Source organism: Glycine soja, chromosome 15, assembly GCF_004193775.1.
Source record: "Glycine soja cultivar W05 chromosome 15, ASM419377v2, whole genome shotgun sequence".
In the NCBI taxonomy this organism is placed as follows: domain Eukaryota; kingdom Viridiplantae; phylum Streptophyta; class Magnoliopsida; order Fabales; family Fabaceae; genus Glycine; species Glycine soja.
In genome coordinates, this window is record NC_041016.1 from 11,738,973 (window position 1) to 11,766,833 (window position 27,861).

The window sequence follows — 27,861 nt, forward strand, 5'->3', positions numbered from 1 at the left end:
TATAATTTGAAAAAATTTATAATGATTTCGAAAATTTTTTTTAAAAAAATTCGTAAATTAAATTGAGTCTAAAAGAAAAAAAGATACTCATTTTATAAACTGTAAATAATTTTTTTACACTCTCATCCTTGATGAAAAGTTCAAGTAAAAAGATGCTTATTGTAAAACATTGTGTATGATTTTTAAAAAATGCTTATTAGATTCATGAATAATTTTTAGGAAAAATTGCAATTGCAATGCCACTTTTAATTTGTAAAAAACACTCGCTTCCATTGAAATTATTTTTTTAAGGTTATGATTTTTTAAATAACCCGTCAATAAAAAATAATTGTGTATGATTTAAAAAAAATAAAAAATAACAAACTTTTATTATAATTTGTAATTTGATGTCATTGTATATACTAATAGACATTCATATTTTTTATGAAAAATTTATTAAAAAAATTAAATAAATAATATTTGATTAAACAGAAACAATAATTTTCTCATCGTTTTACAGTAAAAAAAACTTTTGTGTTGATAGCATTTATTCAAGAGTTAACAACCAAATGATTAATTTTTTTTTGTAGTTGAAGAAAAGTAAGAAGAATTCGCCAAAGCAATGAAAATTCACTTCCATTAGTAATATTTTATGCATGTCTCAATCGTTAATGAAACTTACAAATTATATGATGAAAACATAAACTTACCGGTGTGATATAATTCTCCCAATATTTTGTCGCAATCATTATAAATTTTTCAAAAGGTTAAATTATTTCTTTGGTCCCTATAGTTTTACGATTCATACCTTTTGGTTCATATAGTTTGAAAGTGATTTTTTTAGTCCCTATAGTTTACATTTTAATTTTTTTTAGTTCCTATAGTTTGTATTTTAATTCTCTTTTAATCCCTATAGTTTTAAAGTGATATTTTTAGTCCCTATAATTTTTATTTTAATTACCTTTTAGTCCTTACTACTAAAAAATATATAAAAATAATTAGTTACAAATTAGTTATAAATTATCAACTATTTTTTATTACAAAATATCTTATGATAAATTAGTTACGAATTACCTACGAATATTTTTGTAGTTAATTGTAATTGATAATATTATTCATATTTTGATGGTAAGGACTAAAAGAGAATTAAAATAATAAGTATAAGGACTAAAAAGATCACTTTCAAACTATAGGGACTAAAAAAAATTAAAATGAAAATTATAAAGATTAAAAAACTCACTTTCAAATTGCAGGGACTAAAAGGGAATTAAAACGTAAACTATAGGGACTAAAAAAACCACTTTAAAAATATAAGGACTAAAAGGTACAGATGATGAAATTATATGGACCAAATGAGTAATTAAACTTTTTCAAAATTATAATAATTAGTCACAATCTATTATTAATGTCTGAATATATTTGTCATTCTTTTTACATTTTCGGTAATTAAATTTTGCATTTCATCTTTTAGGGAGACATTTGTCAGTAGAGTGAGTTGACAAAAAGTCAAAACAATATTATATAACAAATATGCTTTTATGTTGACAATCATTTCAGTGAGAAATTTATTCCTTTGTGTTACACGTAAGTTATTTTATTAACTGTGACAGATGAAAGTTAATGGCTGAATATATTTATTACATTTTTTATATTTTAAAAGACTAAATTTTATATTTTTATCTTGTATTTATTAGTGAATTAAAGAGGATAAAAATAACTATTTATCCAAAATAAAAATTTATAATAACATGAGTGGAGAGGCATTAAGAAAAAAAAACGCCGTTTTGAAGCACGAGTTGTTCCAAGATACACACTGACACAATAAAAATTATTATTTTATTGAAATCCCTGCAAAACGCATCGTTTCGTGGAGGGAACGCGACGGTACCGAAAGGCATAAAACGCATCGTTTCGTCCAATCCCTTTCCTTCTTTCAATTTTTTCTCCTCTCCTTACTTCTCTCTATTCTGTTTCTGTGCCTCTCCACACTGAAAAAACTGTACGCATAACACAGCAGAGAGAGCTCCCTCGTCGATTCTAAATTCGCATTGTGGCGCGTGGTTCACACTCGACGCGTTTTGCGGAATTTCGACTGGCCCAGGGCACCGTTACTCTTTTTTCGAATTTCACTCCTCAAAGAGGTAAAGGAACCAAACACAACCCTGTTTCTTTGTCCTTATTATGCATACTCAATCTCATTGATGAAACTCGTTTGAATTTGAATTGTTTATTTTTTTTTTCAATTTGGAATGTTTTTGCTTTTTGATTTTTCAGGGATTGGTGGTGGTGTTGTTTTTTGCGCGTGTGTGTTGGATTTTGTTTGATTGGTTTTCTTTGTGGACGTTTTTACTGTGTGTTGTGGTTGTTTTGTGTGGTGGTGAAGCTTTGACGTATTGAATTTAGGGTTTTTTTTTCCAATGGTGCAGAGGAATGTGTGATGGATTCTGTGGAGAGTCAGGGTTTCAGAGGTGTGGATGAGAGTTTTGGAGAGTGCTTCTCCTGTTGAATCTGTCACTCATTTGTAAGTTTTTTGTTTTTTGAATTTTAATTACTCTGCTCTTTGGATTTTCAGTTTGGTGGATGGTGTATGGAATTTGAGTTTGTTCATGGAAGAATTGTTTTGAAAATCGAGTGTCGGTTGAATGTTTGTTTTTTCATTTTATTAGTGCATCTTACGTGTAATGCTGCTGATGTTTCGTTATCCTTTGCTTTTGTTTGAGCAGTTTTGATTTGTTAACGCAGGGAGGATGGACATTCTGGTGCTTAATTGTTTTGTGTGTGCTGATCCTTTCTTGTGTTATTGGTTTACATCTTGGTGTGTGAATGCTGAATAGGTTTTCTTTTGAGAAATGTTCTGAATTTGGTGGGAGACCACACAATTGGGTGATGTTTTCTGTTTTTAACTTAAATATTTGAGGGACTAGTTGCTTTAGGTCATGCATTAGCAGAACAATTGAGGATTTTCTGTTATGTGGCTGGAGCAATTGCCATTTGCCACATATAATGTAGGCATGCTAGAAGAGGGATAAAAAGGGCAATCCAGTGCATGAGGCACTCACCTAGTGGGGTTTGGGGAGGGTGGATGTATGCAACCTTAATATATGAATGTGGAGCGGGAAAAGAGGGATGTAGAGTGGAAAATGGTCGGAAGGATCAGAGTACTTAATTGGAAGTTTAATATGAATGTGCTTGCTGGTTCATCTCTTTGAAAGTAAATAAAGATTACAGAATTTGAATATCTTCTTCGTACTGTGATTGAGTTATGACTTTAAAGAGAAGTTCACCTGCAATTTCATTGGAAGTGTGCTGACTTTCAAAGGTGGTTGATTTCTGGATTATATTTTTCCATAGCTAAATCACATACTATGAAGGATGTTTGGACAATTCTAGGTGATGCATTACAGCTGAGAAAGGGGGGGGGGGGATATAATGTCCAGTTTTTGATGCATGCTTATCTCATTATTATGCCAATGTCATCAAATTCAAACTCAAATGGGGAAATTTCTTTAGAAAATACTTTAGCAGATTTTAGACCTGATTTCTGAAACAAGTTAGGTGTTAAGGACCTACACCTTGATGCAGAAGACTTGTTGATTGGAAAGCGAAGCAAGGACAGTGCTCTGCATTCCTCAAAGTCAAAGAAAATAGAGGGGGCTTACCCAATGACACATGGGAACTATTTACTGTTGCAAGATTTGGGATGAAAGGTGCCTCCCTTGAGCTTACCAGATCATAAGATGAGAGACCCCACTGCTAGCAAGGCACAACACACATTATGTGTGTGATCATTTAATAGTAGCTCGTTTATTTTAGTCAACCTGTTACTATCAACTTTACCTACCACTTTGCTTACTGACATGAAACTCATCAATTAAACAGAATGTTGACCAATCCCTATCACAAACTCTGGTCACTGTGCTTTGTTTCCTTAAGCAGGTGCTGCAGAGATTGTGCCTAGAGTAGAATGTCACTACATGCTCTCCTATTGCTATACATTGAATGCATGATGGTGATGTGCCTATAGATGCCAATGAAGCATCCATCCATGGTGTGACCCTATAAATATCTGATACTGTGCTAGAGAATGGAGAAAGATGCCTCTGTAAATATAAGAAATAACAAGGAACTCTTCTATTCCTTCCTCCAAAATCTGAACAATCAATTCTCTATGTCCACTCATTTCAGTACATCTTCCAGCTTGAAACATATAAGAGATCTACAAACTTGTGAGGAGATGAATACTTGGAGTATACTTAGATCATACTCTAAGTGCTTGTTGACTGTCTTGGTTTATAGCTGTGACATTTTATTTCATTTGTTCTTTTATCACTTCCTGCAAGGTAGTCTCTGTCTCTGATGGAAATTACTCTTTTCTGGACAGGAACCCACCCTCTGTATCCCATTGTTATCTGTCTGGGGGCTAAGGATAAGCCTCATTTTCATTAAAAACGTTTTTGTTTTTCTAATGTTTTTACTATACTGTTGACAAGCCTTTGTGCAATGGTGAGGTTTTTTCCTTTGAGTTGGAGTTTCATGGGTTCAAATCTTACTGCTTGTAAATTCTAATTAGTCATGTCTCTTGTTCGATAGCATAATTTTGAGATAAAATTAAAATTTGAGTAGTTGTTTGGGATGAAGGTGTGATAGGATGGAAGGGTGGTAATTATGTTTTTCTCAGGACAGTGGAATCATGGGAACAAGCAGGCAAAAGAAAGTGTTACTTTTGTTTTATCTTGTATTCTTTCTTGATAAAGGAATTCAAAATTAGAGTCTTGGCCATTTTCTGTTTGTTATCATCTATTTAATGATTTCCTTAGTTATTGTCTTTTAATTTTTTTAGTTCTATTTTTCTTAACTATATAGGGGCAATTTTTAAGATTAGTGCTTTATTTGTTCTTTTGATGCTTTACAGGAATATGGCTTTGCAGAAGTATGCTCCTTCTGGCAATGCACCTTCTGTTAATATGAAACATTTGAGCTTCTCCAGTAAGGTGCCTAAGAAAGCTGAGCTCGATGAAGCAAATCTGAATCACAACATGGATGTGGATATTGACCTTAGGGAAATTTATTTTCTCATTATGCACTTTCTTTCTGCTGGGCCATGTCATAAAACTCATTTACAGTTTTGGAATGAGCTTCTTGAGCATCAACTTTTGCCTAGAAGGTATCATGCTTGGTATTCAAGGACTGGGGCATGTAGTGGAGACAAAGATGATGATGGTCTATCATTCCCTTTAAATTACAATATGTTAGTAGAGAGGTATATTTATGTATTACATCTCCTTTATGATTTTTCAGTGTTTTATAATTAATTATTATACAGGTATACTCCTTTATTTATGCACCCCTTCTCCTTTATAATATTTTCATTGATGTTGTAATTAATTATTATACAGGTATTCTCATATTGAAAAGGATCACTTGGTAAAGCTTTTGAAGCAATTGTTGTTAAATACAGCCTCCCCATCACTGGGTATGAATCTTGGAAATGCTCCAAATGCAGCTGATGTACCTACTCTTCTAGGAAGCGGTTCATTTTCACTTCTGAGCTGTATGTGTTCTTTATTTGTACTTTAATTATTATCAATTTTTATCACTTTGGATTGCTGTGAAAATTCTCATAATGAATTATGAATTTACTGATAGTTAAATATGGAACAAATGTTGAGTACTTTGTTTAGTGTTTTTGGTGAAAGTTGGGTTTGTGCCTAGGATCTCCAGAAGATACTGCCTGTTAATTTTAGAGATTTTGGCGCCAAAAGATGCTAAAAGGCTTTGGGGTTGTTCTTGATTTGCAGTTGTTTGGTGTATATGGTTGGAAATAAATGTTAGAAATTTTATTGGTTGAGTATTACCTCTTGAGTTTATTTGTGATTGATTGAGTAGTTCACTTACTTCTTTGTGGTGTTCTGCTGTCGGTCTTTTCATGGAGGGGTGTCTCAGGTAGATCTCTAGAGAGATTGGCTTTGGCTGCTAGCCTGCTGCATTGCATGTGTTGTGTTTTTTTTTTTTTAGCTTGTGTTCTGCTATTGATCTTTTATAGGGGTGTCTTTGGTAGAGATCTCTAGAGAGATAGGCTTTGGCTACTGCATTACATCCTTTACATGTGCCATGTTCTGTTTTTTTCCCTCCCCTTTCATTCTTGGTTTAGTAGTTTCTTAGGATTTCTCATCTTTTTTCATTTGTGTCTCTCCTTCTTGATAAATTCTTTATAAAAAAAGTTGCCGTATTAACTATGCCTTCAATTGAATTAGCTTTTCCTTTCTCTATCTGTAATTATTATATTGCTTCTCTATGACAGATGATAGGGACAAAATGAAAGAAGTCAAATGGCCGCCTCCTCATATGCGCTGGCCTCATATGAAAGCCAATCAGGTTCATGGGCTTAATTTGAGGGAAATTGGGGGTGGTTTCCCAAGACACCACCGTGCACCATCTATACGTGCTGCATGCTATGCCATTGCAAAACCTTCTACCATGGTGCAAAAGATGCAAAATATCAAGAGGTTAAGAGGACATCGCAATGCTGTCTATTGTGGTAGGTTATTCCACATAGTACTAATTACTTAAGCATATATTTATTTAGACTTATTTGTGTAACTTAGTAGTACACTTGTTGAAATGAGAATTGTTCTTGTTTCTTTTTTTTTCTTTAATGGTTATAGTAGACACATTATTGGGAGGCCCTATTACTTAATATTAATATTGGCAACAATTTTATTAAAAATAAGATGATTGATGGAATTGTGTAATCCCCACATCAGCTGAGCGGGAGGTATGGGACACTAATTTAAAGTAGAGGTCCTTCCCTCCTAAAGGTGTGGCTAATCCTGTACATCAAGATTAACCAAAGCTCCATTGTCCACCCATTGGAAGTAAAGAAACTTCATGATGGAAAAAGAAGTGGAAAAAAAATTCTTATAAAAGCAATAAAGGCGATTTAAATTCTCTGCAGTATTGTAGGGTCCTATCAAGGTTTGAGAGGAAATTTAGAAGAAAGATTTTGTATACTGGAAAAATGAGTTCTCAATTGCACAGTGATTGATTAGCTATATTAATATATAGCTGAACAGATGAAGCACCTGAAGACTAAAACCACCTATAACTAACTGAGAGTTAGTTACAGAGTACAGTACAGCTGTCAAGAAACTAACTACTGAAAGCAACAGCTATCTACAGTAATTCAGAAGTTATACTCAACTGACCAGAGTAAAACTATACTCTAATAGGTCCCCCATAGGTGAGAGTAACAAAATCAGGTTGGCTTACCAAAACACTTAAAATGAACAATAAACTGCTCTAAAATAACAGACAGATGATGCCTTTTTTTCCTCCTTCCAAATTTGCGGTATATTTTGAATGATCTCAATTACCTTACCTTCCCAAGATTGGATAAATTCATGCTGCCCTATTGTAATTTGGGTATTCCATTGAATTCTTTGTTTTTGAAGGCATGCCGCTTCTTGTCATGCAACTGAGTTTAGCTTAACATGTATTCTACAGCTATATTTGATCGGGCAGGAAGATATGTGATTACTGGTTCCGATGACCGACTTGTAAAAATTTGGTCAATGGAAACTGCATATTGTTTGGCCAGTTGCCGTGGACATGATGTGAGTCTGTTCTTGTAAATATGTATTCTTCTGCTTGTATAAATTTGCATTGCCTTAAATTTGTTGGCCATTAGATTGAATTATGTCCTATATTTAATAGGGTGACATCACTGACTTGGCTGTGAGTTCAAACAATGCTTTAGTTGCATCCTCATCAAATGACTGTGTCATTCGAGTTGTAAGCTTTCATTTGACCGAGCAAGTTTCTTGTTTTTGTTTTTGTTTATCCCTTCTCCCCAGGTTTTTTTTGGGTACATTATGTTTGACTATTTGATTTTCATAGTGGCGCTTGCCAGATGGCTTGCCAATATCAGTTTTGCGGGGACATACTGGAGCTGTTACAGCCATAGCATTTAGTCCCAGACCGAATGCTGTATACCAGCTTTTATCGTAAGTCTTCTGTTCAATAGAGAAAGTAAAGGAGTCAATAGTATAATCTTATTCCCAGCAATGTGGATGCATATGCATGTCAAGTAAGCAAATGCAATAGTTTCATTATTATATTTACAAATATGTTTAGTAATATTGAAGGTGCCAATTCAGTCTTGGTATATTATATTCTAAATATATGTAGTTTGTTGTAATCATAGTAGTCAATGCACGTGATTGTGCTACGATCGTGGGGTGGCGAAGCAGAGTGGCCCCTTGCCACTCCTAAGGCACTCGCTGCGGCATGCTTGGTTGTTGCAGTGCCATTCATGGAACAAATTGCAGAAAATCAGGGTGATTTGTGGACTTCACAGCTGCTCCTTCATTTGCCCTGTTGCCAAACAAGCCCTTGCGACCTTTAGCGTTGCTGGGCAAGGCTGTGACATTTGCTGTCCCTGGAAAAGCGTCTGCAACCTCCCATCTTCCATCCCCTTCTCTTCCACAGGGGTGGTGCTAGCTAACCTAGCAACTGATGGGTAGAGGGTCCTAGTTAGGGTTTCAGTTTTAATTCTCTTGTCTTTTTTGATTTGTTGGGCCTCGATTTGAGTCCAATAGTTGTTGTTGTTATTGTTGTTATTGTTGTTTTTTAATGTAAAACATAGCATAATAAAAGAATATAATAGTATTAAAAAATATAAAAGAACTATTTAAAGCATTGTATATAATAATGTAATGAATAAATAAATTAAATAAGTATAATAATAAAAAAATAAATAAAGCATAATGTATGATATAATAAATTAAATAATAACATTAATAAAAATTAAATAAAGTATAATATATAATATGCTTAAATATGCATTTAGTCCCTCTAAAATTAATGAGTTTTGATTTTAGTCCTTATAAATTTTTTTCTTTGATTTTCATGCCTTAAAAAGTTGAAATCTTGTTTTTGGACCCTACTTTTATGTGACACTCGCTAACAACTTATGTGTTTAGCAAAAGGTCAAATGACCATCCTTGGTAACGCTTGCTAGTCACTAGTGTCTGTGGTACAATGTTTGCATAGGATTTTTTTTTTTTGATCAGCAAAGATTAATATGTGTATTAATTGAGTACCAGAGGTACCAAAAGATACAAGTTAAAAACCAAACAATTTGTTTGCATAGGATACCTCTAAAATTTTTTCAGATCCCTAATATAAATGTTATTTATTTACCTTAAAATGAATTTTACAAACAAAAAAATAGTGATTTTAGATTTTGGAGGGATGAAAATCAAACAAAAATATTTTACAGACTAAAACCAAAATTCACTCATTTTCTACAAACTAAAAATGATATTTTCAAATTTTAGATGGATGAAAACCAGAGAAATTTTTTATAAGGAGAAAAATCAAAACACTGATTTTATAGGGACTAAAAATATATTTTTTCCTATATAATATAATAAATTAAATAATTATAGTAAAAAAAATTCTAAATATAATATAATAATAGGAAATGTTTGTAATAAATAACAAGAATATAAAATAATTATCAAACAAATACATATATTGTTATATAATATAAACTATATATATTAAACATTTTCAAAATTCTTACACACAAAAAAGTAAAATATCGGTCAACTGGCTACCACTATCCTACTAAGCGTTTTCAGGAGTTGGGCATTCTGCACCACTATCGGCTATTGACTTGCTATGGTTGAAATAACATGCAATCTTTCTCATAGCAGCCGACAGGCAAATATGTGAATTATATATCATCCAGCTATTATTGCATACAGTGAAGTTTGTAATTGTCTTTTCTATTTGTTGTATCAAATTCTTAATAAAATCTCTCTTATTTTTCCTTTATTTTAGGTCTTAATAATTGTTCATGAAATATTAAGGGGCTGCATTTAGTATAAATTCACCTGTTACTTCGATTAGTTTTTGAGATATCATCCATGTGAGTTGGGTTGATCCATCAATTGATTTGATTTCTTTTAATGATGCCTTGAACTGATGCAATGTTGTGTGATTATGACATGAAAATTTCCCTTTCAGCTTCAGGCAACATGGTTTTGTGTGCATTTAATCTTCTGGCATGATTTATGTGGAAGATCCTCACCCTTAGGCTTTTCTGGTTTTCTGTTATAAATTAACTTGGTGATGTTTTGTTTACTTTGCAGTTCCTCTGATGATGGAACTTGTAGGATATGGGATGCAAGGTATACCCAGTCAAGTCCAAGATTATATGTTCCAAGGCCTTCTGATTCTGTAATTGGTTAGTAGATTCTTTTGTGAACTATGATTGATTGATTTATTGGTGAAAAGAACTAATTTGGAATACCTTATTGGCTTTAGGGAAGAGCAATGGCCCATCTTCAAGTACTGTACCACAGAGCCATCAGATTTTTTGCTGTGCATTTAATGCTAATGGAACTGTCTTTGTAACTGGTAGCTCTGACAATCTTGCTAGGGTATGTGTTTGTGTGTGTGTCTAAGTGTTTATCTCAGTATCTGTAGTTAGCTGGCATGCATAAGTAACTTTATAATCTTCACACTCAAGGTAAAATGTAGGTTCTATTTGCTTTTTTTCTTTAAATTTTTGTCCTTTCCCCTTCCTGTTGATCTTCTGGTGTGAATTTGTGAATTGTGACAGTTTGAGGAAAAAATAACCTGTACCTCTCCAAAGCAGATGGTTGCCTTTCTATAAATAGAAATCTCTTTTTTCATCCCTTTCAAGCTTTCTATAGGAAATCACTGTCCATGTCCAATGAACATCACCACCGGTTGATTACTGCTAGTTGATCCCTGGTCCCACTTTATCAATTACTTGTTAATGCCTGTCTGTTAGTAATAACCTTTGAGGCTTTAACCATTTTGCAACCACAAAGACATGGTCACTGGCCATTTTTATACAGGCTGTGAAATGCTAGCAATACATCCAGTTGGCTATTAGGTACTTTGTTTGGACCCTGACATTTACTCTGAAGAGTTTGTCAGGTGTTTGATCCTTTTCGGTATAATAAGATTATCCATCTGTAATCAGACATATTGGTAACATCTAAAGGCATCTTTGGTAAATGTAAAATGATGAAAAACCATACATGCCCTAAATTTGTTAAAAAAGATTTTCAGCTTCACAATTTTTTAAACTAAAAAAGTTTTGCAGGTGTGGAATGCTTGTAAACTTAGTATGGATGACACTGGCCAACCCGTTCATGAGATAGATGTGCTATCTGGGCATGAAAATGATGTGAATTATGTGCAATTCAGGTTAGTGTGTTTCAGTATGTTGTTATCATTGATAGATGAAAATTTTGCATGCTGATCACTGCCACTCCTTATTTTGCAGTGGATGTGCAGTAGCATCTCGGTTTTCCACAGCAGAAACTTGGAAGGAGGAAAATATTCCCAAATTTAAAAATTCCTGGTGTGTTTGGGAATTAGGAAGTAACTTCTTAAATGATCTTATTCCTGGCACCCTCCTTTGCTTCTCATAACAAGAAATCATATTCCCGATTCTCTGGGCTTTTACTATGATCTAATATCTAAATGGCCATATTTTATTCCAGGTTGAATCATGACAACATAGTTACCTGCTCTCGAGATGGGAGTGCTATTATATGGATTCCTAAATCACGAAGGTCACATGTAAGTCTTCGGGGAATTTAATTTCCATCTACGAATGTTATCTCTCTCTTTAACAAAAAGTGAGAGTTGTTGGCCAACTTTGTTATTCAAATTGCAAAAGTTGTTGTATATTGGATAATAAGTGGTACTTTATATTTCAATTTGTTAAATTTATTTTATTTAGGGAAAAAGTGGTCGCTGGACCCGAGCATATCATCTGAGAGTTCCACCTCCACCTATGCCTCCTCAACCTCAAAGAGGTGGTCCTCGTCAGAGAATTCTACCAACTCCACGCGGTGTAAATATGATTGTTTGGAGCCTTGACAACCGCTTTGTCCTTGCAGCTATTATGGGTAAGTTGGTTTTGTTTCCCTTTGTTGGAAATTGTTTCTACTCCAAGGGAATTAATGCCTAGGATAGCTAAAAAGGCATATTCATGTATAGTGGCTTATCATTATCTTACGGAGGTACATTTTCTGATTCTTGCTCTTAAATCTAATTCAATCTGAATGATTATAAATAGAAATGTTGTTGTGTGCTTCTTCACTCAAGCATTTCCACCAAAATCTAGTATTCAACTTGGCATCAAAGTGGTTCAGTCCCGCTCTTCCCATCTCCTCTTCTGATCAAGTTTCTGCCACTGTCTAATGTCGTCTGTAATTGTCTGCCACTGCACTGTTTACCACACACTGTTCATCTGCTGCACTATGCATCCACTTTGCACCTGCACACTTCAATGTTGTTGTGCATTCGCAATTACTGGTCATTTATGACTCATTACTAGCTGTTGACTTGCTGTCTCCTCTGTTAATGGAGAGAGTCAAAATGATCTTTCTCAAGTTAACTCACAGTCTAACACTTGTACCTTTTCAATACCTGGAACCATTTGCTTTAATTTTTGACATATTTGGATGACTCATGCGATCATGAAGAAGCTTTGAAGAACACCGGCAGCACAATGATAGAAGAGAATTGACTCTAAGTTTAGCGCATTCAACTTATATGCTCCAAGATGAAGGGGAGTGTTGGAAACTGTATCTATTCCTAGGGAATTAATGTCTAGGATAGCTAGAAAGGCAGATTCTTGTGTAGTGGCTTATCATTATCCTAGGGAGTTATATTTTCTAATTATTGCTTTTAAATATAATTCAATCTAAATGATTATAAATAGAGATTCCCGCTAAGTGCTTCTTCACTCAAGCATTTTCACCAAAACTAGTCTTCAACTCCCTTTCTTGTCTTCCTACCCTGTTTCCATTTTTTCTTGTTTATTTCTTTTCTGCTTTCTTTCTTTTGTTTCCTTTTAAACCATTTTAATGTACAAGTTACTGTGGGTGATATCATTTATTCTTATTAGTAATTGTTCAATTAAAATGGAGAAAAACCTTACTTAAGTTGGCACTAATGATGTTAAAACTTGCTCCATTGTATTTAGTTATCTATCTTTTTTTTTTGGTGTGTTTGAATTTAGCACAAATTTATGTAGATTTTTTTCTTTCTCAAAGAACAATAATTATGCATCAGTAGACTTAGTTTTACAAAAGCATGTTTAGAGTTAGTCTACAGAATAATATTTGAGGGCTTCTGTCACCTTGAGGAATGAATGCATCATCAGTATCATAGAGAACTAACGAGGCCAGTGTTAAAGTCTAGATTCTCCTCTATACCTTTTAGATATTCTTTCTAAGACAATCAGCAATTTGGACCGTTTCAATTAGTCAATTCAAGATTATTTTTTATATGCCTTTATGATTGCAATATGGTAACAATATCTGAAAACACTTTATGATTACTTGGGGAATGCCTGGTCTGAAAAAATATTTTCTGCTTTTATTTAGTATTTTCATTAAAAAATTGGCCAAGTATCACATTGTTTTCAAGTTATTTTTTCTTCTTAAATATTTGATTTGAACAGGAAATGGTGGAAACTACATTTAGGTGTTTTCATCATTTTATGTACAAATATTTGAAAACATGAAACAAAATGTTAACAACCTGGCTCTTTTGTAATTACTAGTTAGTAATAGAGACAGTTGATAAAAACATAAAAGCATTTTCTTTACTTAACATGCATTGCCCTAGTTATCATGCCAATTTTGTGCACGTATAAAGATAATGCTACAGCCATTGTAATCTTCTTTCATGGTTTTAAAGGTAATAGACTATTATTTTGTCTGATTGCAAGATATTCTTTCAGACTGCAGAATTTGTGTTTGGAATGCATCTGATGGAAGCTTAGTACACTCATTGACTGGGCATACTGAATCTGTAAGTGTTTAATTTATTGGTTTTGGTTAATCTTCCTACTACTGTCTTGTGTGAATATAATACTTATTATATGGCTTTTTATGGTAGTATTTAACTAAAAGCATGACATTTGATGCTGAGTGTTGTGTTTCTCAGTTGTTGTTTCAGACATTGCTTAGGACTTGCAGTTTAATTTGATTAATGTTTCAAGAAAAGTGGTCTTTTTATTTATGATTTTACTTCTATAAGTCTGTTTGGATACAAATAGAAACTTCTTTTGCATTGTGAAGATGTTTGGCACCTTTGGAAAAGACTTATTGGCATATTTTATGAACTTCATGTTGATTTGGCCTCTTCATACCAAGTTCTTTTTTTTAACTATTAACAATGAATGTTAAAAAAGAAGAGAAAGGTACAGAAAAGGATAAGAAATGCTCAAGGGCATTCTGGTGGCTTCTTTCCCAATGACGATTACACAAGTGGTGATTTCTCTTCTCACCAACTGCCATTCAACCAGTACTTCTTTCCTCCTGATGAATCATAATAGTGGTGTTTTTTCTTCCATTGGCAATCATTTTGATGGAAATCTATGTTAGCAATTGTTAAAGAGAAGAGAATTTTAGGAAAATGCTTCTGTTAGGAAGCACCCAGCAGCTTCACTATATAAATAATTCAGAAAGAGTACATTTAAGAGCAATAATCATAAAATGTAACTTCTTAGAATAATGATAAGCCACTAAGACTATTCAGCTTTGCTAGACTTAAATTTCCTTAAAACCATAGGAATATTTTCCAACAGAAATTATTGGAAACTGATCCATGGTAATTGATGCATTTAAAAGCTTAGGTTTCATTTTTCAGATTCATGCATGGTGCCTTATCCCATGGGCCTCTTGTATTTATGCTTCTTGTGGATCTAATATGTAATTAATTCAGAAATGTGTGTATATATATATATATATGTATATATTTGCAACCAGCTGGGTGCTTTAACACTCAAGCATTTGACAAATTTCAGTCCCAATATTCAACTGCAATGATTCACACTAGCTTCATTCAATTCCTGAGTTTATTAGGGTTTTTTTCTGAGTTTTTAGAGAGAAAATGAAATCAGTAATCAGTAATTGTATATCAGAATTATGATTTTGCCTCATTGATCTTTCATGATTGAATTAAATTTATATGATTGTACACAAGGTTGTTGGACAAGCTGAAACCTATCTGATGGTTACATCATTACAGCTGTCATAACTAACTATAACAGAAACCCAACTAACTTGGACACTCTAGAATAGAAAGAGTTACGCGAGTATGCTGTAAACTTTATCATTTCTTAAGTCTTAATGTTTGAAGCTTTCAAATGCTTATCATGGAGTAGTTAGTTCTTGCTCTGTATATTTGCATGCCAGGAAATTTCCACTTAGCTTTTGTCTAGTGAAGTCTCTTCTTTGATCATGTAATATTCTTAGGCTGATGATCATTCTCTCTGTCTCGTTGAGCTATCTTTCTAGGAGTTCATCCTTCCGCCATCTCCAGATCCTTGATTGTTTTTCAGCCTTGTTTTATGTTGTCTACTTTATTTTCTTTTTATTCTGTTTTAAGAATTCATCTTATAACATATAACAAGCTTAATGCTTAATAAGCTTTAACATGAGGGCAATGTTAGAATATCTAGAAAATATCTCATATATGCATGATTTCCTTCTCTCAAGTATTTTTTTTTTCTTAGAACACTTAACCTGAAAGTCTAAGCAATTAAGATTTAACATATCAACAATGGGCTTGAAATATTGTAGAGTTTACTATTTCTTGGAGAAATTTCAGTTATAAGAGCAAGGGTAACATGGATCAAACATTTTAATCCATGGCTGACTAGTTTTTGATTTTATAAAAACAAAGTAGTTGATGTTGAAGTTTATAATATTAAGAAAGAAAATTTTCAATGGAAGTTACTTTGCCTTCAGGAGGAATTTGATCAATGTGAGATTATATAACCATTAAGTTACATTGTCAGCCTTTGGTTAGCTTAGCCTCTGCATGCTCGATCACTTTTTCGTTGCTTAGTTTGCTGCTTTTCTCTCTGATGATATGCTAAATTTTTTCTCTTGGTACTAAGTCAATTACTGAAGGAAAAAACTTTAAAATATTGGATGCGTAATATTTTTTGTTGGGTCTATCTGGTTTAACTTGATTTGACTCTTTGCATTTTAGACATATGTTCTGGATGTTCATCCTTTCAATCCCCGGATAGCTATGAGTGCTGGATATGATGGAAGAACCATCGTGTGGGATGTGAGTCACCAGTTACGTTTATCTCACTTCTTTGTAGGCTTTCCTTTACATTTTAAATAACTTTAACATTGTCTGACTTTAGATATGGGAAGGCTTGCCTATCCGGACATATGAGATATCACGTTTCAAGTTGGTGGATGGAAAGTTTTCTCCGTAAGTACACAATGAGTAAACTAGATTAGAACTTTATTTTGCATCAAGTGTTTTTGGGTATATGTGTCTCCCCCCCCCCCCCCCCCCCAAAAAAAAAAAAAAAAAACTATTCTAATATCATAATCATTTACAGTTGTTATTTTCAGATTTTTTTTTTTTGCTCAGCAAAAATAAATATATATATGAGTACCAGAGGTACTAAAGATACATGATGGGTTAGGTAGACATTTGGTTCCTATGAGCAGACTTGAATCAGTCTGGAAAGGGACCAAAGCTACATAGTTACAGTAAAAATATACTACCTAGATCCTATAGATCCTACATCTGCTACCCTCTCCTGATCACAAAAGCCTTCTCTTAGGTTGCTCGACCATTGATTGAAATGTATTACAAAATCTGAGCCATAAATCTGAGCCATGTCTAGAGTAAGAATACTGCATCATCCATCAACTTCCATTGAAGGTCTCATTTGAGAAAACTATCTTGTTCCTCTGCTGCCAAATAGTCCATGTTAATGCTACCCACCAACACTTCCATCTATTATACCTTATCCCTGCATCCAACCCATGGCCATGCTGCAGAAAATGTTGTCTCGGATTTTGCGGGAAGGTATCCGAGATATTTACCCAAGACAAAGACTCCCACCATAGAGGTACAATTTTATTGCAGCTGAAAAAAAGGTGAGCTGCATCCTCCTCGTTGTTCCTGTAGAATGGGCATAGCAGGTCATTGATCTGTACATGTCTCCTTCGCAGGTTTAATTTTGTTGACAATCGGTCTCTAATTAACCTCCATGCAAAAAAAGATGATTTGGTTGGGATCTTTAATTTCCATACTTCGTCAAAAACTCCATCTAAGTTCTCATCCGTTGATTCCCCCATCAGCATATTATATGCGCTTTGTGTTGAGTATTGGCCATTTGGGTCAGCTTTCCACACCCAATTATCTCCTCTATGTGCCTGGATTACAATCCGTGCTATATCCGCCAAGAAGCCGTCAGCCATGTCGACTTCATTATCAAATAAGGGTCTCCTCCATGTGAAATTCCATTCCCAGCCTGCATCTGTGTGACTGCCCAGCTGCTGAATGAGGTGCTTTGGCTGACAGGAAATGCGATACAACCTAGGATATTTTATCATTAAAGATACATCATCACCAGTCCAGCAATCCTCCCAGAATCTGGCCTTATCTCCACATCCTACCCTCCAAGCTATTCCATTTTGAAATGCAGTGCCCTGTTGCAGTTGGTTAAATATCGCCATTAGGTCCTGCCACCAAATAGATTCATTGCTACCTCTTGTTCCTTCAGCCATGCACCTCCAACCACCATATTTAGAATCCAGTATCCTGGCCCATAATTCCCCATGATGCTGAAATAGATTCCATCTCCATTTTCCAAGCAGTGCTATGTTAAATGTCTTGATGTCCTTTATGCCTAGACCCCCCTTTTCTTTTGCAAGACACATTGTATCCCATTTAATCCACGCAATCTTCTTTTGGTCGATAACACCTCCCCATAAAAATCTGCGTTGAATACTGACCAACTTATCCACTACTGAATTGGGTATCCTGAAAAATGAAAAGAAAAAGATGGGAATGGATGTTAGGACTGATTGTATAAGGGTCACTCTCCCCCCAAAAGAAATGTGTCTTTGTTTCCATTTTGCTAGCTTTCTCTGACACTTACTAATGATAGGATCCCACAACTCACAACGCCTAGGGTTTGCCCCAATTGGTATACCCAAATAGATGAATGGTATGGACAACAGACTGCAATTCATGTATTTTCAGCATCCTTCTTCCAGTGGTCCGGTTTCCCAATTGCCCCAAAACAACTCTTCGCAAAATTAATTTTGAGGCCTGATACAAGTTCAAAGCTCCTCAGAATGGCTTTGGTTGCCTTAACATTTTTCATTGATGTCTCACCAAAAAATATAGTGTCATCAACATATTGTAAGATGCTGACTTCCACATTGTTTTTCCCCACTAAGAATCCACAGAATAGATTCTTGTCAACAGCTTCTCTCATCAATTCGGTTAGAGCTTCAGCAACAATATTAAACAATAGGGGCGCTAGTGGATCTCCCTGCCTGAGTCCTCTTTGTGGAATGAATTCAGCGGAGGGGCTTCCATTCACCAATACTGAAACAGAGGCAGATTTAAGGCATCCCTCAATCCATTGTATCCACTTAGGGCAGGAGCTCAGTCTCCTTAACATGTATAACAAAAAATTCCAAGAAACAGACTCATGCCTTTTCGTAATCTACTTTGAACACCATGCATGGCTTTTGGCACCTCTTTGCTTCCTCCACCGCTTCATTGGCTATAATTACACTGTGCAGCAAGTGTCTGCCACCTATAAACGCGGACTGCCTTTCATCTATAATGGCTGGCATTACCTTCTTCAACCTTTTCGCTAGCAACTTGGCCACAATCTTGTACATATAGCCTATAAGTGAAATAGGTCTGTACTCATTAAGATTTTGTGGAACAGCCACCTTAGGGATTAAAGCGATAAAAGATGCATTGCAACCCTTTGGGAAAATTCCGTTGACATAAAATTCATCCAAGAACCGAATAACATCAGGTTTTATTATGTACTTGTGACAGAATTGTGTACTCTATAATTTTTTGCAACAAATTTTTATTATGTGACTTTCAAAATCATTTCCAATCCCTCATTACATTAAATTTAAATTACTTTAGGGATGATATATCAGTTAAGTATTTTGCTGAGGATGTAGCTTTTGTGTGATTTAGGATCCTCTCTATCAATACACATTCATTATTGGTTAAATTAAAAATTTGGTCCCTATACTTTTTTTTTTTTGAACGGCCAAAATAATCAAATATTATAATAAGATAGTACCAGAGGTACTACACAGGTACATATAGAAAGCCATATAATAAGGCTAGAAAACAAAAGCTACATAGACCTCCCCAACAAGAAAGCTTACAAAACCCAGCCAACCTTCCCCTCCTAGGTGAAAGCTAAAGACATAGATGATGACCATTGTTGAAATGGGACATCAAAGTCCTTTTCCCACCCCTTCAACCAAGTCCAGGTGAGAAAAATTGCATTATCCACCAACTTAGAGATAACAAACTGTTGATCTTTGAAAATCATATCATTCCTGTAATTCCAAATAGACATTGTGGCTGCTACCCACCAAATCTTCCACTTTCTATTAGTAGCCCTCGAAACCGCCAACGAGGAATGCTGAGTGAAGTTGTCCACTGGCCTACAATGCACTACTCTTGCTTCCTTGACCCAAGAGTTAAATTCCCACCACAATGGCATAATTTTCTTGCATGTGAAGAAAAGATGAGAGGCAGATTCCACTTGGCTTTGGCAAAAGGTACAAAGATCACTTTCAAGAGCTACTTGTCATCTAGATAAATTATCCTTGGTTGGTAACCTATCCCAAAGAAGTCTCCAGGCAAAGGATAGAGCTCTCGGGGGAGCTTTTATTGCCCACAGCTGGCTGAAAGCATGATTAAGGTAGGCTGTTGATTGATCACCTTTGATACAGTGGTTAGCAGTGGATGTAGTAAAAGCTCCTTTTGGATCAGCACCCCACACCCATTGGTCCTTGATAGCTGCATTAGGAATTAAAGCTGAAACCTGGTCAATAAAATCTGATGCACTTCCCAGCTCATAGTCAAACAGGTTTCTCCTCCAAGAGAACTTCCACTGCCAGCCTTCTTCACCAAAAAACCCCATGTTCCCCACTATCTCAGATTTGTGAGAAGATATTTGATACAAATCTGGATATTTTTCTCTAAGAGTTCTTCCATCACTCAACCAAGCATCCTCCCAAAATAATATTTGGTCGCCACTACCCAATCTCCATTTGAACTGATTTAGGACCCCTGCCATGCTGCTGTGTAACATTACAGACTTCAAATCAGACCACCAAAAGGAGTGGTTCTGATTGTGAGAGGCCTCTTCCAATCCTCTCCATCCTTTGTACTTTGAGATGAGAATTCTGCTCCAAAGGTGATCTGATTGTTGGAACATCAGCCACTTCCATTTGATGAGAACGGCTCTGTTAAAATCCTTGATATCTTTGATTCCTAGGCCTCCTTTACTTCTAGGAGCACAGATTTTATCCCATGCCACCCAAGCAATTTTCTTCCCTTCATTTGGTCCCTATACTTGATATCACTTTTTTAGAATCACCTTGTGACTTGCTTAAAATTGACTTGCTAAATTTCCAATGCCTTTGCCACTTAAATCAGTGCCATGCTGGAATTGAATCCTTTGCCATACTCAATACAGATTGCAATTTGTATTTGTAATATGATGCTGGAATCACTCTGTGGCATTGAATGCTGTTTTCTAGTATATTTAAATAACATTGACTGGAGAAGACATCATGATTTGTTGGACTCAATCTTCTTGTCTTCTGATTTATAAAAACACATGGGGTGTAGTTATGTTATGTGGACCTTTTTGTAGCCTTGTTTTATTGGTCTGCTGTGTTTCATATATTCATTGTATACTACCTAAATGAGTTCACTTTTGTGTTTTGTTAAAATTTATTTAATGTCACAGGGATGGGACATCAATTATACTTTCGGATGATGTTGGTCAACTATATATATTAAGCACAGGCCAAGGCGAGTCTCAGAAAGATGCCAAATATGATCAGGTACATACATTATCATCGTTTTATGATTTTCTCTTTCCTTTGCTATTGTTTTGGCACTAATGTCGCCTGCTAATATTTGCAGTTTTTTCTTGGTGATTATCGACCTCTGATTCAAGACACTCATGGTAACGTACTAGACCAGGTTAGTTGATCACTTGCCTGCTACTCTTTTCATTTAAGAAAGTTCAATCCTAGGATGTACTGATACAACATGGGTTATGGATACAATGACATTGACACAAAAATATGGCAAATTTGAAAATTTATAGGACACCACAGCTATAGCCTTATATATAAAACTAATCTAAAATAAAAACATTAAATCATGAGAGAATTCATGTCACAAGTCATTATAAAGAAAATATAAAAAGCTATCTAATTTTTGGTATTTTTATCAGTATTGGTATGAAAGTTTTAAAAATTAAAAAAACTCAATAAAAATTATTTCAAGTATCTGACATGGACTCGGACATGACATAGCTGCTATTTTGAAGTGTTTGTACTTCTTAGGTTTCAACATCCTTTCATCTTGGTTGTGTTCCTATGTTATGGGTTTATCATTTGGGTCAGGTTGGGGTGGGGAGGGGGACATTGTGGCTTTTTACTATTAATGTTACTCTATTTTCTTGTCTCAAGTGAAAGATTATGTACTCAAAATCACAAATACTACTTTTTTTACATTGAGAAGTCATTTTGGGCTAAACCAATTCTCAACATGGTTTCTTTTTAATGCATTTAGAAAACCAACTTATTGATGTACGTAGTTATCTTTTATTTATGAAAAAGAAAATACAAGGGAAGTTGATTTGGCCAAAACCAACTTTTTAAATGCATTTAAAAAATATTGTAATGCAAAAAAAAAAAAAAAGAAGCAAAGTATTTGGCTCCTATAAAGTAAGGGTTTCACTTTAGATGGAAAATTGGGAAGTTATATATAGCCGTTGATTAAAAAAACATTGTTGAAATTGTGATGAAATGCTTGTAAATGTATAAACTGTATAGTTGTTTGAATTTAGATTTTCAACTTTTCAATTAATGGGTATGATTCCTCAGTTCTCCCTCTAAAGTGATTCCCTCACTCCCTCACTGTCAGTTTAGAGGAGCTAAGTTCAAAAGGTTAAAAGGAGTATTTGGGTACAAAATCTTTGATTTATATTAAGAAGGGGGAAAATTAGGAATATTAAAGTATAAAAACCTTTTTGTTAACTGATGTATTTTGGGATGAACCATTTACTAGCTCTGCTTGTAATAAATTTTGTAGAAGCATACGTATGTGATTTTGGTGGGTGAATCCTGTTGTTTAAAATGGCTTTCTTTGATATTGTGGGTTTAGTTTTGAATACATGCTTTCTCTACTATCACATAACAGATGTGTTTTCTAATCTTACGTAACATTAAAATCTGAGCCAGGAAACTCAAATTGTTCCATATCGACGGAGTCTGCAAGATTTGCTTTGTGATTCAGGTTTTTGTTTTCTTGGATATATTCTTTAGTCTTTACATATATCTATTTCTTTGCCGTATTTCTTTCACATTTCTTTATCCCTCGTGTATTCTTATTAATTGTTGGTCATACGCTGCCAAATTTCCAGCAATGATACCATACCCAGAACCTTATCAGAGTGAATTTCAGCAAAGACGATTAGGAGCATTAGGCTTTGAGTGGCGCCCATCATCACTAAGACTCGCTGTTGGTCCTGATTTCAGTCTGGACCCCGATTATCATATGCTTCCATTGGCAGACTTGGATTTGCTTACAGAACCACTGCCTGAGTTTATAGATGCTATGGAATGGGAACCTGAAGTTGAAGTGTTTAGTGATGATACAGATTCAGAATATAATGTCACTGAGGATTTCTCTTCTAAGGGTGAGAAAGGGTGTTCAAGCTCCAATGCTTCTGGTGATTCAGGGTGCAGCACAGATAACAGTGAAGGGGAGGACACTTGCATGGATAACATTCGTAGATCAAAGAGGAAAAAACAAAAGACTGAGGTAAGTACAGATTGAAAATATAATGTGAATATTGCTTATTTTTGTAACAACTTTAAATCATTCCTGCTTTCTTCCCCCCCTGCAGACCGAGGTTATGACTTCTTCTGGGAGACGTGTGAAACGGAGGAATTTGGATGAGCGTGATGGCAATACTTTTGGCAGTAGCCGAAGTAGGAAGGGGAAAAGTGTCCAAAAAACATTAAGAAGGAAATCTTCTAAATCAAAATCTTCCCGACCTCAAAGGGCTGCTGCGCGCAATGCTCTGCATCTATTTTCCAAAATTACTGGTACACCAACAGATGGAGAAGAAGATAGTTTGGTCGGTGATTTTTCAGGTAGTGAATCAACATTGCAAGAGTCTAATATTGACAGTGATGAATCTGATGGAACTTTACAGAATGAACAACTGAATTATTCTAAGGGAAAAGAAGTATCATATTATGAATCAGAGAACACCAAATCTCACGAGTTAACTGAAACTCATGTGAATTTGATGAACAAGAGGAGGTTGGTTCTCAAGTTGCCAAATCGTGATATATCCAAGTCCACAAATGAGTTTGACTACCAGACTGAGTTGGTTGGCTCATCATCAAAATCTTCTCAAGAAGCTACTGATTTTAATGGGAATGGACCAAGTTCTAAGGATTCAGGGTATTATTCTGGCAGTACAAGTTACCCCACAGTTGAAACAACAGATCAAGCAAAACTAGACCAGGTGACAGACCATGTAGACTTGCTGGGGAAAATTAGATGGGGAATGGTTAGGGCTCGTTCATCTAAACCTTTGAGAGTGGGAGAAGCTATGCCATCAGACACAAATCCCTACTCTGGAAAATGTCCTAATCATCTTGATGAAAAAGAAAATGTTGGCAGTGGGCATGAGAAAGAGGACAAGAATTTTAGTGCACTAACCCCCGAGTTAGAAATCCAAAAGGATGACCACAAGTTAGATAGTTTGACAGAGATTAATTATGAAAAAGAAAATGTTAGCAGTGGGCATGAGAAAGAGGACAAGAATGCCAGTGCATTAACCCCCGAGTTAGAAATCCAGAAGGATGACTATAAGGTAGATAGTTTGACAGAGATTAATGAAAATTGTGCTGGTACTACCTCACAGCCTTTTAATCCTACTGAGGATGGAAGAGAGATCACAGCTTCCAGCAATTGCAGGGACAAAGATGAATCACTAATTTCTGCTTATGTGATTCCTCAGGATATTGTTCCTGCTTCCATCAGCTATAGTGAGGTTGACCAACTACCTGAACTAAATATTGGTTTTCCTTCTGTTTTAACAAAATTAAGGTCTAAAAGGGGTTCAAGGGATCCTGAAAGTCCATCCAAGCATGAAACAAAATCTTCAGTGCTAAAGAATAGTGCATGTAGCACTAATGATAAGAATAATTTCAACAATGAACAGCATGTGGTTGTGGATGACCACAACAACACTAGAGTAGCATCTAATCAGGGAGAGAATGGATCTCAAGAAGTAGATCCTCAGATTAGGCAAAATAGTACTTCACAGGATTTGCCAGAACCACATTCACAAAGAGATAAAATGTATAAAGCTGTTTATAGAAGATCAAGATCTCATAGGGCTGTGACTAATTTAGCTGACAGTAGTGGCCAGGGAGAATTCAATTCAAATGGGAGAAACAGTAATTTCAATGCTACAGCAAACTTCAGCAATGGCACAAATGAAGCTATTCATACAAATGGATCCTTAGAGTTGGAACCAACCACTTGTGATCCAAATTATGAGCGGAATAATCTCAAAGTGCTGCAAGGACCTGGAAATTGTATGGTTAAAAGTCCACAGAATGTTTCCACAAGTGGAGGACAACTCACAGAAGAAGAAAGGGGTTCTAATTCAAAATTGACTGTTGGTTTAAGGTCCAATAGAAATCGGAGGTCTAGTTATAATATTTGTGAGACTAGTCCTGTAAATAAAAGGAAATCACTACAATCAGCTACCAGAGGATCATGGTTGCTGTTATCAACCCATGAGGAAGGATGCAGATATATTCCCCAACAGGGGGATGAAGTTGCATATTTGAGACAGGTTAGTTATAAGAGCTTACACATATTTTATCTGATTGTATATTTTTTACTTTTGCATGTGTGTGATCTTTTTGTTTCTTTCTTTTGTTAAATTTTGAATTTTGAATTACCTATGCAAATATCTGTTTTTCAGGGGCACCAGGAGTATATAGATTATTGCCGTAAAAGAGAGTCAGGGCCTTGGGTATCACTTAAGGGACATATAAGAGCTGTAGAATATTGTAGAGTTCAAAGTCTAGAGTATTCCCATCTTCCAGGGTCCGGTGATAGCTGCTGCAAAATGAACCTTCAGTTTGTAGATCCTAATTCAAGTGTTGTTGGAAAATCTTTTAAATTAACCCTACCTGAAGTGACCAGTTTCCCAGATTTTCTTGTTGAAAGAACCAGGTTTGACGCTGCTATGCAAAGAAATTGGACACGCAGGGATAAATGCAGGGTTTGGTGGAAGAATGAGGATAGTTCCTCTGGTAATTGGTGGGATGGTCGAATTCTGTGCATGAAAGCCAAGTCTTCTGAATTTCCAGACAGTCCATGGGAGAGTTATACTGTTCGTTACAAGAGTGACCTCACTGAAACACATTTGCATAGTCCTTGGGAGCTTTTTGATGCTGATACTGAATGGGAACAGCCTCACATTGATGATGACATGAGAAATAAACTGCAGTCCACACTCACCAAATTACAGCAGTCAGGCAACCCAGTCCAGGTATCTGTCCAAAAATTCCATAGGATAGAATTGAGTTTGTGTGCAGGTAAATGTAAATACTCACTTTGTTATTAATATCCAGGATCGTTATGGAGTGCATGAATTGAAGAAAATTTCAAATAAGTCCAAATTTATAAACAGGTATTCCATCTATAGCCTTTCTGATGCGAAACTAGGAAATCTATGAATAACAGTGCATTGGTTGTAAGGAGGAAGGGGATGGGAGGGATTTTAATAGGCTAGAGGTGAAGGAAGGAAGGTTCCGTTGTTATGTTTGGTTCAAGAGAAGGGTAAGGAGGAGGGGGAGGAGGGAATTGGAATTATGGATAAATAAATGGTTAAAACCTCAAAAGTAATAATATGAAGATGCAATTTAGTCCGCGTACCATTCAAAAATTACAGAACTTTTTCCTTCTGACTAATCCTCCCATTTTTGGAGGGGAGACAAAAATACGAGGGAGGGATTTGTTCCGTCGTTTCTCTCTCTGGTTCAAACTTTTTAATCAAGGAAGGAAAATTAAAAAAAAAAAAAAAATCGCCCCCTCTCCCCTTGGTTCTACTTTCCTCCAACAAAACACTTAAATATTTCTGTTAAATTTGCAGGTTTCCTGTTCCTATATCTATTGAATTGATACAGTCAAGGTTGGAGAACAATTACTACCGTAGTTTGGAGGCACTGAAGCATGATGTGAGTATTCTACTGTCTAATGCCACCACTTTTCTTGAAAAGGATGCAGCGCTGTCAGCAAAAATCAAACGCCTTTCAGAATGGTTCACACGGGCATTATCATCTCTATAGCTCTTGGCTTTCTGGAGTCACAGGCCAGCATTATGGCCGAAGCAGCCTAGCTGGTTATTCCCCCCCCCATACATTTTTTGTAGATAGATTTTTAAATTATCCCCTTGGATTCGTTTTCTCTTGTTCGCTGAATTAGCTTCTGAGGATAGAGATAGGAATATCGAGATAAAGTAGCATTTTGCTGTGGAAAATTCATGCGGCTACATTCATTGTTTGTACAGAGACACCACATTGTGGCAAATGTATAATTCGCATTCAGAATTTCTGGTCCTTGTCTTATGGTGTGGTTGGGGCAATTACTTCCGATGCTTTATAATTTTGATAATTGGGGTTTCTATAATGATACAACCTGAATTGCATATTATTCAAGTATTAAAATATGATGATGAGTTTTAGGGTAAAATAGCTTTTTGGTCAATCAGAATATTTTAAAATATTATTTTAGGTTTAAATAACTTTTTGTCCTTATATATTATAAGGTTGATTTCGTTTTCTTAATTTTTATCCCATTTAATCTCTATTTTTTCCATTTATTTCGTTTTAGTCTCCTTTTTTGCTATTTCAATTCTTATAAAATTATATATATTTTTTATAATTGGGAGATTTTTATTTTAGTTTTTGTTAGTTAAAAAATACTATATGTTTTCAACCATTGTTATCTATGTCATTCCTATAGCAAGAATTTTGACGCCAGGGATTAAATGGTTTATATATAATAGTGATCAAAACAATAAAATTAAGTGGATCAAAACCAAAATAACTACATATTAAAGGAATTAAAAAAAATAAAGGAAGGTGGTATGGTTTATAGAAAGAAAATGGAAGGCGTTAGATTTTTCATTTTGTTTGTATATTCATTTCGCTAATTACTACTATTGTGTAAGCGTTCTTGGTAGCGAGCTTACATGTTTTTATTTAAAATGACGTAATTATGTATCGCGTAAATTTTTTAGAAGCATTGTTTTGACTTGAAAGGCTAACTTCACAAAATCCTCACCCAAGTAACTCAAAACACTGCAAGTAAATTTACCTTAAATTATAGTTTACTTTTACTATGACTTAACATTGCAAGTAATCATAACATGATTTGAGTTTTGCAATAATTACATATTTATTATTTTTTTATGTTATATGTATTTAGGTTTAAATATATTTTTCGTCCCTATAAACTTCTTTTTTTGTTTTAATCCTTACGAAATATTTTTTTATTTTTTGTCCTTAAAGCATTTTAGATAGTATTTTTTCACTGTTTAAAGCTTTTTTTTACAATCCAAAGCGGTATCTAAAGTACTTTAAGGACAAAAAGTAAAATAAACACATTTTACAATCACTAAAACAGAACTATCGTCATCATTATCATTATTTAACCTGGAGT

The 27,861-nt window shown here is 34.9% G+C and overlaps 1 protein-coding gene across 2 annotated transcripts; it reads left to right on the forward strand.

The window, feature by feature from the left end:
* Positions 1–1,911: 1,911 nt before the first annotated feature.
* LOC114386291 (PH-interacting protein-like) lies at positions 1,912–26,758 on the forward strand. 2 transcript variants are annotated; one of them, XM_028346254.1, is made up of 25 exons: positions 1,912–2,120; positions 2,406–2,500; positions 4,892–5,239; positions 5,376–5,530; positions 6,281–6,517; positions 7,483–7,592; positions 7,693–7,770; positions 7,876–7,982; positions 10,137–10,231; positions 10,312–10,427; positions 11,123–11,226; positions 11,306–11,383; positions 11,526–11,604; positions 11,768–11,936; positions 13,781–13,851; positions 16,042–16,122; positions 16,205–16,275; positions 20,834–20,930; positions 21,013–21,072; positions 22,341–22,395; positions 22,523–22,923; positions 23,009–24,982; positions 25,115–25,687; positions 25,770–25,828; positions 26,291–26,758. In XM_028346254.1, the coding sequence occupies exons 2-25, from the start codon at positions 2,454–2,456 to the stop codon at positions 26,484–26,486; spliced, it is 5,361 nt and encodes a 1,786-aa protein (XP_028202055.1). In that variant the 5' UTR covers positions 1,912–2,120; positions 2,406–2,453; the 3' UTR covers positions 26,487–26,758. The 2 variants fall into 2 exon arrangements, with proteins under 2 accessions (XP_028202055.1, XP_028202057.1); XM_028346256.1 differs by lacking the exon at positions 2,406–2,500.
* Positions 26,759–27,861: the final 1,103 nt, after the last annotated feature.